The following is a 19,987-nucleotide window of genomic DNA, read 5'->3' on the forward strand; positions in this document are numbered from 1 at the left end:
GGGAAAAGGTAAAGAATAACGGAGAGAATGCTGAATTTGGAGGCATAAGGAATGGTTTTCAGTTTGGCAGTCTGCAGTTGTTATTTACTAGCAGGGTGACAGGGACCTTTCCCCTAATGTATCTTCTTAGATTCTGTCTCCTTATTTAAAAATGTGGATAACAAGAATCTGGAAGAATATTGGGAAGATTTAAGGAGATAGGGCATAATAAAAATGAAAGTGGCTATAATGAATAGCTTACCCAATAAATAGAAAACAAAACTTTTTAAAAAAATCAGACCAGATTTTATTGGTCTTTCTTCCCCCACAGTCTGGAACATGGAGAGCACATAAGACATGTTTGCTGAACCAGTGAAAGTAGGAAAAAGGGGGCAGTTCCCAGATGTTTTCTCCCCAAGCTTTAGCAATGTTTGACCAACTTCATTCCCTGCTTCAACCAAGAAAAGATGAATGTCAGATTCCCAAGCAGCCAAGAAGGGCTTCAGAAGGTCTCACGCATAGAGTGTTCCACTGTGAACTCAAGACCACAGTGCTAAACTGGTTCTCAATACTGCCCAGCAACCCTGCTAGGATTTGAGGACAACTTCATGCATCACCCTCCCCCAATACCTACTTTAAGCCTTCCACAATCTCCACCCACTTACTTCTTCACTCTTCATACCTAAACTTTAAGAATTCTTCCCTGACCTGTGCCAAATTAAGTCTCCCTGTTTTAAACCACCGTAGTACCACTTACCTTTTCCTTCCTGGGATCTATCATAGCTCCACATTTACTTTTATTTGCATCATTATAATTGAATTTATTATTACCATTATCGATGATATTTGAATTGTTAAATTATTAATCAAATTAATTGTGACATTACTGTTACACTTACCTGGATGAATATTGCATTTATGTCGTCATGCCCGTGGCTGGCTCCCGAAGCTCCGACAGAGCAGGGACCTGTTTTTTGTGCAATCTTGTGTTGCCAGGTCTAATACAGTGCCTGACACATACTACGTGCTCGGCCAGTATTCGTTAATCAGCTTTCTAACCTCTAGAAATCTCTAGTGGGGCTATAGGCCTACGTGTACAATGGTGTAGCAAAGGCTGTCTAAAGTTCCAGGGGATTTTGCAGCTCCCCAACCCGGAATGCCTGGTTTGCAAAGTGAACCCTGTAGAAAATGTTTGGGGAGGCGGCGGAACCCCGCCCCTTTGCAACAGCGAAACAAAACCAGCTCTGAAGTAGCTCTACAATGCTTTTCTGGAGCAGAGACACGGATTGCAACAGAGGCATGTGCTCCAGGGCAGGACCTGGAATAAGCCGTGCAAATATCCGGCGCGCGTAGCCGGGCGTGCCAGCTGGAGGCTGCGCCGGGACTGCCCCCTCATTTCTCCCGCGCGAAACCCGGCCGGACGGCTCCACTCCCTCCCGCCGCTGCAGGGGGGAGCCCGGCGCCCCCGCACCCGCAGCCGCCCGGGGCCGCGCCCGTCTGCTGCCTCCTCTCACGCCGCGGCCGAAGCGAAGTTCACCGGTCGCGAAAGTTTGGTCCGAGACTCGAGCCTCGCAGCCCAGCGCGGCGGCGCCGGGTGGGAGGCGCGGCGAGCTCCCCCGTCCCGGGCGCCGAGTGCGCCCCTCCCCGAGCCCGCCGGAGCTCCCGGCGCAGCGCGCGGGCTGCGCGGCCGCGGGTGTTCTGCTGGCGACCGGCCCGTGGCGAGCCAGGTTCCCGCGGCCGCGTGGTAGCAGGAGGCTGCAGCCCGCGTGGGAAGGATGGAGCTGGCGTCTCGCTCACAGGTGAGGGTCCCGCCGCTACGCGGACGCATCACGGCCTGCCTGCCGTTTGCTCTCGGCTCTCCTCCCCGCCTCGGGGTGGAAACGTGGCCCTGGGCCACCGCGTTGTGGATCTGGCCAGCCTAGCCCCGCGAACGCCGGAGCGGGCGCGCAGTGCAGGTGTGCGCAGGGGGTCGTCGCTGTGCCGCCAGGACTGGAGAGGCTGGGCGTCCCCGCGCGTGCCGCTCGCCTCCCTCCCGGGTGGGTGCCCGGGGGTCGCAGGCCGGGCCGCTGGGGCCGAGAGCCTGAGGAGTGGACACGTTTCGAGGGAGGTGCAGGCGGGGGTGGAGAGGGGTGTGCGGGGCGCTTTCTGGTGCGCGCCTCCCACTTTCTCCGGGAATTGGCACAGAAATAAGGAAGTTTCAGGCAAGTGAGTTTTGTAGAAAACAGTCGAGGGTCCTGTTCAACTCGGATAATGGAGTGTAATTTACAAGGAATTGCTCTTGTATTTGTTCTAGAACTTTAGTAACTGTTTTCAGGGAATAATTCGTAACCACTTGGAAGGGGAAATGGCAACGTCATGAGGCCAAGTTAAAAAACAAAAAGCCCCAAGATCACAAAGCGTAAACAGCAGGACCCAGTTATGAAGTATGGTCCTAACTAGGTTTTAAAAATCTCCATTAACACACTTGAGAGTACCCCCAAATGTTTCTCTGGGTGGTGGGAAGTGGCTTCAGTTTCCTGTTTTACTTCTTAAGAGCTTTCCCTTTCTAGTAACGAACATACCTAGTATTTTCAGAGGTAAGTAATGCCAACTTTTTTGAAATGAACTAAAAATAAAACTTCTAGAAAGGGAAGGAAGCAGCTTGTGAGAGTTGGGGGAGGCTTTGTGTAACGGTTTTTTGTTTGTTTTGTGAGTGCCTTTGACTCACCATTTCCACTTTACCTTAGACTGGTGTTATTTTACCTCTTTACCTGGGTGCTGGGCCTTGGAGAGAGAGAGAGAGAGAGAGAGGCGGGGCTCCAGGCCTTGGCATTGGGAGACTGAAGCGACCCAGCAGCGCCCAGGCTGCCCGAGCAGTCAGTGGTGCCTGAGCGCAGGCTGCTGTCACCTGCCTGAGTCCTGGCGCAAATTAGAGGCAGAGCCACTAATGGTTGGTCCCTTTGGCCATTTAGTGATGTCTGCAAGGTTTCCTGCAAGTAGACATTTGAGAAAAAAAAATGTTGTTTATGAGAGGGTATTATTTTTAAATTTCCCCAGTGAGGGGAGGTATTAAAAGTAAGGAAAGGACAGACCTCAAGAGTAAGAAGGACTGAGATAAGGTTAGTTTTTTGCTTTTGTTTTATTTTCCACTGGCCTTGATGATATAATTAGTCTCTTGTGCTTCTAGGAGGCTTTACTTTCTCTAGGATCTCACCCTTTCTGGAAGGAGCCTTGAGCCCTAGGTGAATTTCATTAGAAAATGGATCTTGATAATATAGGATTATGGAAACCTGTTGTTCTGCCTTGACTACACTCCCACAACTTAGATGCATTTGGAAGTGAACATTTTATTGTCAAATAATGAGACTAATTTTTGGTAGCTCTAAAATGTTAAATATTTACCAGGTGGGGGTAATCCACAAATTATAATCTGACCTATTACGTACCAATTAGGGCAAATTACTTTATGTAAGATGATCAGGTTTTTTTTTTTTTTTTCTTTCCTAAAGACCTAATTGGCATCACAAACTAATATGTGTGACGATTTTTCCAGTTGAAATGTTCCTGTTCATCATAATTTAAACATGAGCAGATTATAGTCTCTTTAAGTTAGTGGGGAAGTTCTATAGGGTGGGCAGGTGACTGTAGGTGAGAGCACTTAATGAACATTTCAGGCACAGCAAGGTACTAAATTCGAGTAGCTCTACCCTGTCCCCCAGCCTTATGAATAAAGCAGTGTGATGAACTGTCTGACGTGGCATTAGAGCACAGTGTGCAGTGGCTTGTAGTCTCACATACACAGTAAATATAATTTCCATCCCTTGGAAAGGGCAGAGCTGGAAGGGGTTCCAGCAAAGCCGCTTACGGCCTGATGTTCTAAGACATTGATTTAAACTGAACTCCCTTCTACTTTCTTCTTTTTTGGCAACCTCACCACTGGGTTAGATTTGATGTTCTCTGACGGGGACCACACCTCCTATGGCTGAAGTCCTGATTGGGCCTATCACTGGGTCTTTATGTTTTTATGTTGAATGACAGGAGTAGTGCCCCAGTAAAGGCAAGGGTGTGGTCCCTTCCTGAGAGCCCTCTGGAGTGCAGCTCAAACAGGAGCTGCAGGCTGGGACTGCCGAAGCTTCCTAGCAGAAGAACCAGGAGGTTGTGAATGTCAGTGTTGTCCTTTTACTCTCTTCTTGCTCTAGGGTACAGGTTGGACTCTTGGAGAAGGAAACGGAGCTAGATAGTCTCCAAGTCATGCATGCTGTGGAAGGGGTAAAGAGGAATTTCTCTGGTATTGACCTCATAGCTACAAAGTGTAGCCTTAGGATTCTCTGACTCAACATGTGTGCCCAGAGCTTCAGAAGCTGCTCACAGAGAGGGATTGTTGTGACTTCTTGGAAGGACCCCATAACGATTGGCCGTTTTAATAGTCCCATATTTAAAAAGGCCACTTGTTTTTTGTTTGTTTGTTTTGATGTACTTCTGACCATCCCATCTGTAGAACGGAATTCTCATTGATGAGGAGAAATGTCAGCGATCACAGCCATTCTGATCTGGTCAGGTACAAAGAGCAGAAATCCATGAGATAATTCTGTGACTTAAAACAGTGAATATGATCGTAAATTAATGAAAAAGGTCAGTAAAGCCATTCAAATAGAATAGTCTAGACATGTTCATCTTAAACTGTTCTTGAGACTTCTGTTTTACTCTTCAGCACTTTCTCTGACCTACAGTTTAGAATTTTTTATCTCTAAGATAGAATTTGGTTTTTCCAAAGATCTAGATTTATTCACCAAAGTGGAACTGATACACGCTGGTGGAGGAGGGCTAGAGAGAAGAAAATATCAGTAGGACCATTTTCTTTTCTTCTTGGAAAGCAGTGGTTTCTGAATTTATTTTATTTTTTAAGTTTTTATTAATTCCACTATAGTTAACATACAGCGTTATATTCATTTCATATGTACAGGATTATGATTCAACAATTCTGTACATTATTCAGCGCTCATGATAAGTATACTAATCCCCTTCACCTGTTTCACCTATCCCTCCCCCATCTCCCCTCTGGTAACCATCAGTTCTCCTTTTGAATGTTTTTAAACAGGACCGTGCAGAAACATATTTGAAGTATAGCTGAAGTTAATGCGCAGAATACTTTGTCTTTAACAGTGCTAAATGCACCATCTGTATGCGGTGCAAAACATTGTAGAGTCTCACAGTTGGGGGCCAGGGTTTGTGTTCAGGTAGCTCATGACTTGTTTTCTTCCTAATCATCAACTGATGACAGAAGGCTCCCTGGCTGGGTTAGTCCTATCCGATATTCTTTGAGCACTTATTATGTGTTTAGTGCCAAGGTCGCTCTGGAACTCCTGGACTCTTCTGCCTTTGTCAGAACTCAGCTGGCTTCAGGGCCTTGGTGTTGGGGATGGGAGAAGACCTTAGGCGTCACCCTTTCCCACCTCCACTCCCCCCTTGGAAACTATCATTGCCTTTTATCAGATTGAATCTTCACTGAAGTTCGGTGAAGTGGCTTGTATTATCTGGATTTTAAAGATACGGGGAACTGGAGTGATTTGCTCTGGGCAACCCAGCCAGGCAGGAGGCTGGATTCTGTCCTCACTCTTGCCACTGGACTCCCGAGATCCATCTTGGCAAGTGACACAGCTTTCACTGAAATAATGTTATGAGGATAGACATCTTTGTCCAGCTTACAGTGCCATTGAGTTACTCAAGGATGTGCTAAGTATAATGTATTGTGTAAATATGAGGGGTGGTGAGCACTTTTGAGTTTTCTCATTCCTTTGCTCTTCCCTTTAACTCCAAGGGGTGGGGCATTAGCAGCTGCTCTGGTTCTTCTTTTTCTTTTCTTTTTTTAAGTTTATTTATTTATTTTGAGAGACAGAGGCAGAGAGAGAGAGAGATGGAGAGAGAGAGAATCCCAGGCAGGCCCCCTGCACTGTCAGCAGTGTGGAGCCTGATGTGGGTTTCAACTCCCAACCACGAGATCATGCCCTGAACCAAAATCAAGAGTCAGATGTTTAACCCACTGAGTCACCCAGGCCATGGGTCTGGTTCTTTTTTAGCAGCTGGCCAGATTAGGCTTTGGACCAGATTCTTTAGGTATAGTGTGTAAAAACGTGGGAATATGAGTAAGATCCACAAAGCTCTTATATAGGAGTGGTACTTAGATGAATTTTTGTACAAGTAATAACATGTTCATAAAAGCTGAAATAAAAACAAACTTGGAACTACTGTTCTACCTTTCCTATTCTCTGGGTGTAATTTTTCTAGATATTTCCCATCTGGTGTTTGCCTGTGTTTAGTCACCATTTTTGCCTAATTTTGTAGTATGATTGCCATTTAAATTCTGCTTTCTTTAGCACTGTCCGTGCTATTTCTGGGGAGCTTGGAGGTCTTTGCAGTTTTCATTTTTAATGACTGCAGTGTTTCATTGAAGTGTGTATTTTATGTATTTTTCTGTTGAAAAATTTTTCTTTATTAAAAGAAGAAACTTTGCAATAGCATACCTAAGCCTGTGTTAGAGTCCACGCTGTTGTTGTGTTTTTGTTTTTTTTTTAGTTTTATTTATTTTGAAAGCAAGAAAGCATGAGTGGGGGAGGGGCAGAGAGAGGAGAGAGAGAATCCCAAGCAGGCTCCACACCATCCACACAAAGCCTGAAGTGGGGCTCAAATCCACGAACAGGAACAACATGACCTGAGTGAAGTCAGATGCTCAACCAGCTGGGCCACCCAGGAGCCTGAGTCCATGCTGGTTTTTTTTTCTTTCTTTCTTTCTTTCTTTTTTTTTTTTTTTTTTAAATGTTTGTTGTTGAGAGAGACAGAGTGCAAATGGGGGAGGGGCAGAGAGAGAGGGAGACAGAATCAAACAGGCTCCAGGCTCTGAGCTGTCAGCACAGAGCTGGAAGTGGGGCTCCAACTCAAAAACTGTGCAATCCTGACCTGAGCCCATGGAGGCTTAACTGACTGGGCCACCGAGGTGCCCCCATGCTGTTTTTAATTACCGTTTCTTTATCATGTACTTATTGCCTCCTGAAAGGAATGTGCCTGATTTGCAGTGGATGGGAGTTTCCAACAAGTTTTCCTAAGGCATTGCCCCCTTTATTACTAGCCAAGAGAAAGCCAGTGTGTTTGCTCAGGTTGGAACCAGGGCTCATGATAATTAGATGGAAACATTGTTTTCTTCCTGAATGTAGAGCACCTCCCCTATGTTTTTAGTTTGGGAGACTGCAGACAGTAGTGGTAGAGGTCTGTTCCTCACCACCTAGGAAACCAAGAAGATCCGAGAATGTGCTAATGGATGACCGCCTCAGTGCCTGTGGACTGGGCTATGCTGGAGTTTGTGCAGGTCAGTCATGTTGATGTGGAAGGACAGGGATACCCTGCTCTGAGCCCCTTGCCTCTGTGGCACCGGACCATTTTTAAAAAGAGTTGCCCTCTTTTGTTTTGTTTATTTCAGTTATAAATCCTCTCCTAGGTGTCTGAAAGTGTTTACTGAAGGTTGGATGTCCAAAGGTAAAAACAGTGGCTCCATAATAAGGGGTTTCTAAGAGCTAAGAAAAATGTATTTCTGGATCTGGCTGCACCCATACAAACTGGGTGCAGTTTGTAAAACTTTACCAGACGGTACACTTAAGGTATATGCACTTTATGTCACTTAAAATGTTTAAAAATAGCCACCCAGGTGTGTGGGTGATAACTTCCCAGGTGTCTTGTGCCCCGCTGGTCGTAGTGATGTCCTCAGCACTGGGTGTAGTCCAGGGATCCCTTCCCCCAGACCCCAGGCCCTCCATAGCAGCCGCACAGCTGTGTGGGCAGCCCCCCATCTTTAAACCTCTGCTGCAGGAGGGTCCTATGTACTTAGAGAGTGGCTTGCAGTTATGATTGAGCTCTGGCGTCCAGGTCTTTTGGCACAGAGCCTGGCGTGGCAGGCCTCTTCCTCTGTCAGGAGGGCCTTAGGATTTACCCCCCGGTAGTGGCTGCTAACCCTGCATCACGTGGCAGGCCGAAATGGTAATTACCCTGATGTGTGAAGGGTCTGGCATATAGCAGGGGTTAAATATTTGTTGAATTGTACAAAAAAAAAAACAACAAAAAACCCTGATGGTTTAGAGCTGCCACTGTGTAGGGAGTGGAAGTAAGCGTTATGACAGACTGGAACGTCCTTTAGCAGGGCTTCTCAAATGTTTCTGTTGCACTAAAAGCGGAGAGGCCCAGAGGCCTGCCCCAGAGGCCTGGAGGTATAGCAGCCAGCCTTGTCTGTGCAGGGGATTTTTTCATCCATCTTCAGTTTTACCCAGTTTTATTTTTAAGTTAGGCCTGTTTTGCATTATGTTCCATATACATATATATAAAGCTTATTTATTTTGAGAGAGAGAACATGAGCAGGGGAAGGGCAGAGAGAGAGGGAGACAGGATCCCAAGCAGGCTCTGTGCTGTCAGCGCAGGGCTCAGCTCGGGGCTCCATCTCCTGAACCATGAGATTGTGACCTGAGTGGAAATCAAGAGTCGCACGAAATTAACTGAAATTAACTGAGCCACTCAGGCACCCCTCCATAATATATTTTTATTTATTTATTTTTTTAACATTTTTTTTTCTTCAATGTTTTTTATTTATTTTTGGGACAGAGAGACACAGAGCATGAACGGGGGAGGGGCAGAGAGAGAGGGAGACACAGAATTGGAAACAGGCTCCAGGCTCCGAGCTGTCAGCACAGAGCCCGACGCGGGGCTCGAACTCACAGACGCGAGATGGTGACCTGGCTGAAGTCGGCCGCTTAACCGACTGCGCCACCCAGGCGCCCCTATTTTTATTTATTTTAACACGGAAAGGATATTTAAGATTACTCTCCTAGGAAGAAAATTCCCTTCCCCTGCCCCACCTGTGGTGGTGAAAGCCTCCCAGCCCTCCCTGAGTTCATGAGTTTGACAAGCAGGGTGAGTGTAAAATTTAGAGCATACCGGTAACAAATCCTGAAATAGAAAAGATACCTCCCTGCCCGCTCCCCCACCCCATAATATCTTTTTATTTAAAGCTCCATGACTCGGAGGGTAATTAAATGGAAAACAAAACAAAACACTTCAGTTGATACTGATATAAATGCCTAAGCATATATTTTTTTTAATGCAAAATGTCTAATGCCTCTATTTTGTTCTCCATTAGCACTGGCTTAAAATGGAAAGTTAAGAAAAATAAAAGTGCCTTTAAAATTACTGCTTATTCTTAATTCTCTCTTTTATTTTTTTTCCTGACAGTTGGTCCCAGGCATTTTTTATTGGGGGATTTTTTTAATTAAAATAATTGAAGGCAGTGGGGGGCCTTGTGGTGGGGGGCTCTTACAAAACCCTGCCCTTAATGGACTTAAAACAAAGCCTCCATCATTTTGTTTTTCCGCAAGGCCAGCTTCAACATCTCACTGAAAAGAGCCCCTAGTCCTCAGGCCAACCTTCATTGTTACTAGTGTATCCTCTTCCTCCCCGGCTGTGGTTGGGACCAGAAAGGACGCGCTCCTAGGGAGTGTGTGCATTCACTGTGGCACAAGGTCAGGAGCTAAGTAGTGTCAGCAGCCCATAGGCCGCGTCTCAAAGATTGGGCGCATTCCTCTTCCCACTCTGCCAGCAGGGCCGAAGTGTGTCAAGAGGACCCCTGTGTTAAGGCTTTCAGGGCTGGGCTGTGGGATGAAGATCCCTCCCCCACGCCCCTGTCACTGTCAGGGTCTGTTCCCTGCTTGTTTGGAGTGAGTGTGGGGTCACCTGCCTCCTCCAGGCAGTCACCTCCTGCCTGGCTGTTCTCCACGCTCTTGCTTCCCCGTCGGTCTGCCTTCAGGCTGACTCTGCCCTGCAGTTGTGGGGGCTGCCACCAGTGGTCCTTCCTGACCGTACCCCTCACCGCTGGGTCATTTGCCCTCCTGGACTTATTTCCCGGGTAGTCCTATTTCTCTCACCACATTGAAACAGCTTGAAGATTGTTTCACCCTACGGTACATGACTCACCCTTCATGGGACTCCTTAGCATGATACCGTGCTGACATGCTCTTGAGTAATACACTGGGCAGTAATACACCCTTTAGTAACTTTCGGTAACGAACGTGGACCCAGCCAGCATCTTCACAGAATGCTGCTCGGCCATAGTTGGGAGGCCATCAGGGCTCTGTACAATTGATCAGGTTCCTTCCTTCTGGATAAAGGAGAGGGATGCATTTTCCTGGCTCTCCTAACAGGCAAGACTATTTGACCTGCTTTGGCCCATCAAATGTGAGAAGGGTTGTGTGTCACTTCTGGGTGGAATTTTCTAAATGCCAGTGCGTCATTTGCCACATCTCCTTCCCTCTGCTTCTGCATCTGCCAGCGTTCCAGGTAGCAGTAGCTGTGTCAGCCCAGGTCCCGTGTGAGGACAGTGCGGAAGAGTGTGGAATGGTGCACCTGGCTTTCCCGGGATGAACGTGTCATCAACAGGAGAGAAGCCTTTTTTTGTTTCAACCCTTTAAGACTTCGTATTGTTTCTTACTGCTTGGTAACCCGGCATGTTCTGACACACAAAGGCTCTCCTATCTTAGCTGTTGGATTTGCTCTGTGGTGTTCATCAGAGTGAACTGGGGTTGTCGTGGTAATAGAAATACCTGGGCTTCTTTTCAATTGTTAGTTTAACGGGCTGAGGTGGGTGCTCCTGGTATTAAGGGGTTTGGAGTGCAGGGACAGTATAAGTGCCCTGTGGTGGGCAGGAGAGCCCAGTGGAAGCCATAGTCATTCTGTCCAGAACGCCTGTAGCACCTTGTTGAAAAACACTTGAGAGCAGACTTGTCCAGTGTGATAACTGGTCTTGTAGAGTCTAGTGAAATCTTGACATTGGCTTCATATTTCCAGTCTGCTGACTTTTCTGGAAAAGGAAATGAACCAGCTCTTCCCAAGTGGTTTGGCTGCTTCCCTCCCGGGACCTCTGCCAAAACTCCATTTCCTCTGTTACCCGATGGCTCCTCTAAGCCCTCGCACATACGTGTCTGTAAGTTTCTCTTCACTTGTAATTTCTTTCTTCAAAATAATGTTGGTGATTTTTTTTTTTTTTTTGCCTATTATTTCATTGTGGTAAAGTATGCATTAGCATGGCATTGACTATTTCAGCCATTTTTAAGTGTATAATTCGTTGGCCAGAAACACATTGTTGTACAGCCATCACCACTGTCCATCTCCAGAGCTTGTTCATGATCCTAAACTGAAACTCTGTGTCCATTGAACACTGATTCCCCATTCTCACCCTCTCCCTTGTCCCACCACCATTGGTAACCTTTCTACTTTTCTGTCTCTATGAATTTGACTATGCTAGGTACCACAAGTAAGTGGAATCATAGATACTTGTCTTGTTGGGTCTTATTTCACTCAACATAATGTTTTCAGTTCATCCATGCTGTATGTCAGAATTTCATTCCTGTTTAAGGCTGAGTAATAATACTTTGCATGTGTATACCGTATTTTGTTTATTCATTCACCCATCCGTGACGGTTGGGCTGTTTCCACCATTTGGCTGTTGTGATTAATGCTACTATAAACATTGGTATAAAATAACTGTTTGAGTCTCTGATTTCACTATTTTTCATACAAAGACCAAAAGTGGGATTACTGGGTTATATGGTAATTCAGTGTCGGAGGTTTTGAAAAGTTACCATATTTTTGCCATAGAAGCTGCATTGCTTCACCTCCTCACCAACATTGCACATAAGTTCCACTTTCTCTACGTATATATCAACACTTAATTTCTGCTTTTTTCAAGTAACAGCCATCCTAATGGATGTGACGTGGCATCTCATGGTGGTTTTGGTTTGTATTTCCCTAATGGTTAGTGTTTTGAAGCATCTTTTCACATGCTTCCTGGCCATCAGCTTGTTTTTGGAGAAATATCTTTTTAAGTCCTTTGCTCTTTTAAATTGGGTTTGGCTGTTGTCTTTCAGCTATAGGAGTTTTCTTTGTATTCTGGATATTAATCCCTTATCAGATACATGATTTGCAAATATTTTCTCCCATTCTTTAGGTTACCCTTCTCAATCTCTTGATAGTGTCTTTCGATGTATAGAAGTTTTTTATTTTGCCAAAGTGCAGTTTATCTACTTTTTTTTTCCTGTTGTTGCCTCTACCTTTGGTGTCACATACATGAAATCCAAGTCCAATGTCATGAACCTTTTCCTTTATATTTCCTGCTAAGTTTTAGAGTTTTAGCTCCTACTTTTTAGGTCTTGGACACATTTGGTTTTTTTTGTAGGTTGTTGTGTTAAGATAGGGATCCAGCTTCATTCTTTTGGGTGTGGATATCCAGTTTTCCCAGCATCATTCCTTGAGAAGATTCTCCTTTCTCCATTGAATAGTCTTGGTACTTTGTCAAAAATCATTTGACCACCATATATGTGAAGGTTTATTTCTGGGCTGTCTGTTCTATTGCACTGTCTTTATGCTGGGACCACACTGTTTGGAGAAGTGTAACTTTGTAGTGAGTACTGAAATCAGTAAGTGTAAGTCCTCTAACATGGTTCTGTTTTTGTATGTATGTTAGGTATTTTTTAAGGATTTTAAATAATCTCTACACTGAATGTGGGGCTCTAATTTACAACCCCTAGATCAAGAGTCGCATGCTCCAGTGACTGAGCCCACTAGGGGCCTTTGGTTCTTCTTTTTAAAGATTTGTTTTGGTTATTCCGAGTCCCTTGAGATTCCACATGAGTTTTAGGAGGGGCTTTCTCCTGCAAACAAATATTGCTGGGATTTGATAGAACTGCATTGCATCCGTAGATAGCCTTGGGTAGTATTGTCACCTTCACAGTATTAAGTGTTCCAGTCCATGAATGTGTGATGTTTTTTCATCTGTTTCTGCCTTCTTTAATTTGTCTCAGTGATGTTTTTCCCTGTAGTTTTCAGTGTAGTCTTCTGCCTGTTGCTTCAGGTAATTCTAAGTGTTGCATTCTTTTTATGCTATGGTAAATGGAATTGTTTTTTTAATTTCCTTTTCAGATTGTTCATTGTTAGTGTGTAGAAATGCAACTGATTTTTGTGTGTTGATTTTGTACCCTGCACCATTACTGAATTAGCTAATAGGGCCCACGGGTTTTATGGACTCTTTAGGCTTTTCTGTATATATGATTATGTCACCTGCGAACATAATTTTACTGCTGCTTTTCCAATTTGGATGCCTTTTATTTCTTGTGTAATAGCTCTGGCTAGAGCTTCAGATACTATGTTGAATAGAAGTAGTGAAAGTGGGCATCCTTGTCTTGTTGCTGATCTTAAGGGAAAGCTTTCAGTTTTTCATCATTATAATGGTATCTGTTTATCCATATATGTCCTTTATTATGTTCAAGTTTCCTTACATTCTTTGTTGATTAATTTTTTTGGTTTGGTTTGGTTTTACCCTGAAAGGGTGGTGAATTATGTCACGTGCTTTTTCTGCATCTGTGGAGATGATCATGTGTTTTGTTTTCTTTTATTATGTTAATAATAGTGTATTACATTGGCTGGTTTTATACGTTGAACCATCTTGCACACCAGAAACATGTCTCACTCAGTCATCTTGTATAATCCTTTTTTTTTTTTTTTTCTACGCTACTGCATTAGTCTTGTTAGTATTTTGTTGAGGATTTTTGGATTGATATTCACAAGGGGTATTGCTTTGTGCTTTTCTTGTAGGGTCTTTGGCTTTGTTGTGAGGGTAATACTGGCCTCATGGAATGAGTAAAGAAGTGCTCTCTCCAATTTTTTGGAAGAGTTTGAGAAGGGTTGGTGTTTAACTTTTAAGTATTTTATTCACCAGTGAAGCCATCTGGGTCATGGGATTTACTTTGTTGGGGGGCTTTTGATTACCAATTCAAATCCTTAGTGGTGAGAAGTCTATTCAGATTTTCTATTCATGAATCAGTCTTGGAAGGTTGTGTGTTTCTAGGAGTCTGTCCATTTTATCTAGCTAACCTAGTTTGTTGGCATTCAGTTGTTCATAGGACTCTTTTATTATCCTTTTTATTTCTGTAAAATTGGTAGTAATAACCCCACTTTATTTCAGTAATTTGTATCTTTTTTTCATCGTGGGTCTAGCTAAAAGTTTGTCAATCTTGATATTTTCAGAACACCAGCTTTTGGTTTTGTGGCTATTTCTCTCTATTGGTTTTCTATTCTGTATTTGTATCTGCTGTAATCTTTATTATTTCCTGCCTTCTCTTATCTTTGGATTTAGTTGGCTATACTTTTTTCTAGTTCCTTTTCTGGTGTAAAATTAGTTTGTTGGTGGGGCACCTGGGTGGCTCAGCTCATGATCTCACGGTTTGTGAGTTCGAGCCCCACCTTGGGCTCTGTGCTGACAGCTCAGAGCCTGGAGCCTGCTTCAGATTTTGTCTCCCTCTCTCGCTGCTCTTCCCCTGCTCACATGCTGTCTATCTCTCTCAAAAATAAATAAAGATTAAAATTAGTTTGTTGGCTTGAGATCTTTTTTAACATAAGTGTTTACAGCTTTAAATTTCCCTTTTAGCTTTGCTTTCTCTGTAGACGGTAAGTTTTGGTGTATTTTGTTTTCATTTTCACTTGTTTGAAAGTGTTTTCTAACTTCCATTGTGATTGTTTCTTCTTTGGAGTGACTCATTGGTTATTTAAGGGTGTGGTGTTTAATTTTTACGTATTTGTGAGTTCTAGTCTTCCTTCTGTTACTGATTTCTGGTTCTATTCCATTCTGATCAACAAAGACAGTTTGTATGATTTCAAATGTTTTAAATTTATTCTGACCTATTTTGTGGCCTAACATATGGTCTGTCCTGGGGAGTTTTCTGTGCGACCTTGAGGAAAATGTATATTCTGTGTTGGTTGGAGTGTTCTATATATGTCTGTTAGCTCAAATTGGTTTATCGTATTGCTCAATTCCTCTATTTCCTTATTGATCTTCTGTTTTACTGTATCCATTATTGAAACTGGGGTATTGAAGTCTCCAACTATTATTGTAGAACTGTCTCTCCTTTCATTTCTGTTAGCATTTGCTTCATATGTTTTGGAGCTCTGAAGTTTTGTGCATGCATATTTTTAATTGTTATGGCTTGTTGGTGAATTGATCTTTTTAACAATATGCCCTTGTAATATTTTTTGACTTAATGTCTACTTTGTCTGACACTGGAATAGTCATTACCTGTCTCTTTGGGTTACTATTTGCATTGAATATCTTTTGTGTCCTTTCACCTTTCAGCCTAAATGTCTTTTTAGGCATGAAGTGAGTCTCTTACAGATAGTGTACATTTGGATACCAGTTTTGTTTTGTTTTTTAATTCTTCCTTCCTGTGTCTTTTGATTGTAGAGTCTAATCTGTTTGCATTTATTTTTTTTTTAACCTTTTTAAAAAGTTTATTTATTTACTTAGAGAGCGAGTGGGGGATGGACAGAGAGAGGGTGAAAGAGAGAATCCCAGATAGGCTCCACACTGTCAGCACAGAGCCCAGTGCGGGGCTCAAACCCATGAATTGGCAAGATTATGACCTGCGCTGAAATCAAGAGTTGAATGCTTAACCAACTGAGCCATCCAGTCTCCCTAATCTGTTTGCATTTAAAGTGGTTACTCATAGGGAAGGACTTGTACCATTTTGTTTTCTTTTGTTCTCTTTTTTTTTTAAATAGCTTTTTTGCCCCTTGTTTCCTCCGTTAGTGCCTACTTTTGTGTTTTGTTGATTTCTTTGTAATGGTGTATTTTGATTCCCCTTTCATTTCCTTTTGTGTGTATTCTATAGATTTTTTTTCCTCTGTGTTATCATAGGGGTTACATATAACGTTCTCTAATTAAAATAATTTGATTGCTACCAATTTGTCATTGGCATACAAAACCTCTACTCCTATACAGCTCTGCCCCCTCTTTTATTATTGATGTCACCGATTACATCTTTATGCATTGTGCACCACTAACAGATTCATAGGTGCATTTTTATACTGTAGAAAAGAAAAAGTGGGGTTACAGATTGAACTTACATTAATACCAGTATTTATATTTTACTTGAAAACTTTATATTTCATATGGCTTTGAGTTACCCTCTGGTTCCCTTTAATTTCATCTCAGAGGACTCCCTTTAGGCTTTCTTGTTAGGCAAGTCTGGTACTAATGAACTCCCTCAGCTTTTGTTTATTTGGTAATGTCTTCATTTCTCCCTCATTTTTGAAGGACACTTTTGCCAGATACAGAGTTCTTAGTTGACAGAACTAAGTTTTTTCCTTCAGTGCTTTAAACACATCATCCCACTGTCTCCTGGCCTTCAAGATTTCTGCTGAGCAATCAGCTGATTATCTTGTGGAGGACTCCTTATATGTAATGAGTTGCTTTTCTCTGGCTGCTTTCAGTATTCTGTCTTTGTCTTTTTGTTTAAGTTTATTTTATTTATTTTGAAAGCACGAGTGGGGGAGGGGCAGAGAAAGAGAGAATCCCAAGCAGGCTCTGAGCAGAGCCCGACACGGGGCTTGAACTCACAAACTCTGAGATCGTGACCTGAGCCGAAGTCAGCTGCTTAACTGGCTGAGCCACCCAGGTGCCCCACACATTTTTTGATTGGATGGTTTTTGTTGCTGCATTGTAGGAGATCTTTATCTATTCTCAGTGCTAGAGCCTTACTGCTTGCATGATTTGCAGCTATTACCCCATTCCGTAGGTTCCCTTTCACACTCTTAATAATATCCTTTGATACATAGATGTTTTTAGTTTTGATAAAGTCCAGCTTGACCAGTTTATTTTTCTTTTGTTACTCCTGTTTTTGGTGTCCTCTTAAGTTCAGGTTGTTTTGATTGAATTAAATACTGAATACTAATACGTAGTTATTTTATTGAAAAATTGCATTTGCTTGGGATGTCTTTTGTAGGGGTATTAACAAGTTGTGTGCCCTTTAGTAAGTAGGCTGAACTTTGCTGCCTTTTGAAATGAGGGGAGGTCCTCCAACTGATGGATGACATCTCATCACACTTTGGTAATCCTTGACTTTATGATCCTCTTAGCTGTTAATAGTTCATATACTCCTGTCACTCTGAGTTTAACCGTATTTTCTGGAAGTCTTTGAATCTCACTGTATGTATGTATGTTTGTGTTTTTTTTTTTTTAACTACCCTGTTTTAGATGTATATGACCACATTTCTGTTTTGAAACCTGAATCCCATTTGTTCTCTCCTTAGTTCTGTGTGAGGGTGTTTGTCCAGGCGTACTCTCCCCCTCGTTGAGGGTGCCCTTAAATGACACAGTTGCTGGTTGAGAAGGACACTTAATTTCTGTTGCTTTCATCACTTAGGGAGGTTGAAGACTTTTAAAATAACGTTTTTAGCCTCTTCTCTGTTCCTTTTTAGTGGATTTTCTTTGTTTTACCTATTTTATCTGTGTGACTCTTGGAACATACCATTTTGTATGAGCTTCTCCGTAACATTAGTAATTTGTCTACTTGTGGCACATCTTTTCTCCCAACTTTTTTTCCTTTGCAAAATTTTTCTTTTTAGAAGTTTAAAACTGTTAAGTGGTCCATGATCCTACTCTTTTCCAGTTTTTAAAATTTATTTTTATATTCTTTTTTTTCCTTTTTTTTCTTTCTGTTTATGTTTTAATTTTATTTTTGAGAGAGAGAGACAGAGTGTGAGTGGGGAAGAGGCAGAGAGAGTGGGAGAAACAGAATCTGAAGCAGGCTCCAGGCTCCAGGCTGTCAGCACAGAGCCCGATGTGGGGCTAGAACTCATGGATGGTGAGATCATGACCTGAGCCAGAGTTGGACGCCCAACTGATTGAGCCACCCAGGTGCCCTTTATATTTTTATTTTAAAGAGAGAGTGAGCACACAGGCAGGAGAGAGGGGCAGAGGGAGAGAGAGAATCCCAAGTAGGCTCCACTCTCAGCACAGAGCCCGATGTGGGGCTCTGGGACCCACGACCTGGGATCATGACCTGAGCTGAAATTAGGAGTTGGATGCTCAACAGACAGCCACCCAGGCGCCCTCTTTTCCATTTTGATCTGCTTAACATGCGTGCTTAAAGTCTCCCCCATTCAGAGGCCAGCTGTGTGTTCACATTGCATGTATTCTTCTTTGTGGTATCAAGAGAGAAGCAAAATGGACCGGGTTATTCTCCTCAGATAGGCAGTTTTGCCATCATCAGTGATTGACATCATCTTTTCCCCATTGATGTGTGGTGTTCTTCTTACCAAATCTTAGTTCTATGTGCTAGGATCCAAGTCTAGGAAATCTGTAGGTCTACACTGTTTCTACATAATTTTCTTCCTTTTTTCTGACTAAGGCTTAATTTATATACAATGAAATTAATCGTTTTTATTGTTCAGTTTTATGGATTTTTGTGTAATCACTACCACAGTTGATTTTATTGTCTCTCAAAAGTTTCCTCTGACCTCTAGCCTCAGGCAGCCATTGATCTGTGTTCTGTTTCTATAGTTTTGCCTTTTCCAAAATGTCACATAAGTGGAATCAGACAATAGCCTTTTTCACTGGGCCTAATGCATTTGAGGTTTATCCATATGGTGTCTATCAGTAACTTACTCTTTTTTTATTGCTGGCAGTATTCCATGGTATTTCTGTCCCCTGTTTTGTTTATCCATTTCTAGCTGATTTGGATTTGTTATGGGTTTGGGAATAAAATTGCTGATTACAAGTTTTTTGCAAACCTATGTTTTCATCTCATTTGGGTAAACACCTAGGAGCAGGAGTGCTGTATCATGTGCTAAGAGTGTTTAATTTCAAAAGAAGCTGCTAAATTCTTTTTCCAAAGCGGCCCTACCGTTTGGTATTTCCATCCCCCGCTTATGAGAGTGCCGGGTGCCCTGCATCCTTGTCAGTCAGTGGATTGCTGCTGAGCTGCACAGAAAGATGACAGTCCTTGGGCCTGATGTCGTGTTACATTGCTGAACTGGTCACACATCGGAAGGATGTCCCCTTGAACCTTTTATCAGGTGCGTTGCGTAGAAGTCTTGATTTCTTTGTCGAGTCTGTTAAATAGCATTTCTTATTGAAGACACTCGAGTATCTTATGAAGAGTTTTGCTAAATCCTAGAGCTTGTGACTGAATCCTAGAGCAAGAAACAGAGCCCTGAATGCCCCAAGAATGCCTACTGGTGTTTGCTTTTTTGAAAGCGTGTTCTTTCCTTTTGTTCCTAATTGGTAATTACAGCGCCCTAATGGTATACAGCATACCAGAATAACTTCAAAACTCTGGAGCAGATGCAGAAGTTCCAGATGAAGAGGGAGGAATTGGGCCGACATAGGCTTTGCATGGGGCGGGGGTCGAGGGTTGGGGGGTGCTGCCGCTACAGCCCGGAGCTGATGCAGTTGTGGCCGGAAGAAATTTACTCGTATTGCCAGCCTTTCCAGCCTTTCCATTCCTTACGGATGCTTCTGTTAAATCATTACATGGGGTGCGCTTCCTTCTTTCACCTTTTATGTTAAAACAGGCTTCTGGGGGCGCCTAGGTGGCTTACTTGGTTAAGCATCTGACTCGTAGTTTCGGCCCAGGTCATGATCTCCTGGTTCCTGGGATCTAGTCCCGTGTTGGACTCAGAGTTGAGTGAGGAGTCTGCTTGAGATTCTCTCTCTCCCCTTCTCCGTGCCCCTCCCCAGCTTTCTCTCAAAATAAATGAATTTAACAACAACAACAAAATAGGCTTCTGAGCCAGTGGAGCTCTCTGATTCATAGAACGGTGGTAAGTCAAACGGAAGATAACTGAAACCAGTCATGAGCCCTCATTGCCACTTTAGGGACTGAACTCCCTAAAATCTAACACACTTTATGCTTCTCCAGTTACAAGTGTTTTTTTTTGGTGTATTGGTTGTGATGGCTTAACAAAAGTGTCTTTGAAAAGAAAGATAAGGGTGCCAAATACTGTTAAATTTACCTCCTGAAGAAAAGTTTTAATTTTTCTGCCAAGAACCATGTCAGGCTTTGTGAGAAGCTTCTCAGCATAAATGTGGCAGTGTTTTTTTTGTTTGTTTTGTTTTTTGTTTTGCTGTTGTTACTAGAACTCTTTCTGTGTCTGCCCGAATGCTGAGACC

General features: G+C 43.1%; 1 protein-coding gene across 2 annotated transcripts in view; it reads left to right on the plus strand.

Moving 5' to 3' along the window:
- The first annotated feature begins 1,389 nt into the window (after window positions 1-1,389).
- CDCA7L (cell division cycle associated 7 like) overlaps window positions 1,390-19,987 on the plus strand; it is a 38,626-nt gene continuing 20,028 nt past the window's right edge. The window contains exon 1 of one of the 2 annotated variants that reach the window (XM_058724857.1): window positions 1,390-1,778. In XM_058724857.1, the coding sequence (XP_058580840.1) occupies window positions 1,755-1,778 (24 nt within the window). In that variant the 5' untranslated portion in view covers window positions 1,390-1,754. Of the gene's footprint in view, window positions 1,779-7,214; window positions 7,319-19,987 lie in introns of those variants that run through there. The other variant, XM_058724856.1, reaches the window with a different exon arrangement.

This window comes from Neofelis nebulosa, chromosome 4 (assembly GCF_028018385.1).
Source record: "Neofelis nebulosa isolate mNeoNeb1 chromosome 4, mNeoNeb1.pri, whole genome shotgun sequence".
In the NCBI taxonomy this organism is placed as follows: domain Eukaryota; kingdom Metazoa; phylum Chordata; class Mammalia; order Carnivora; family Felidae; genus Neofelis; species Neofelis nebulosa.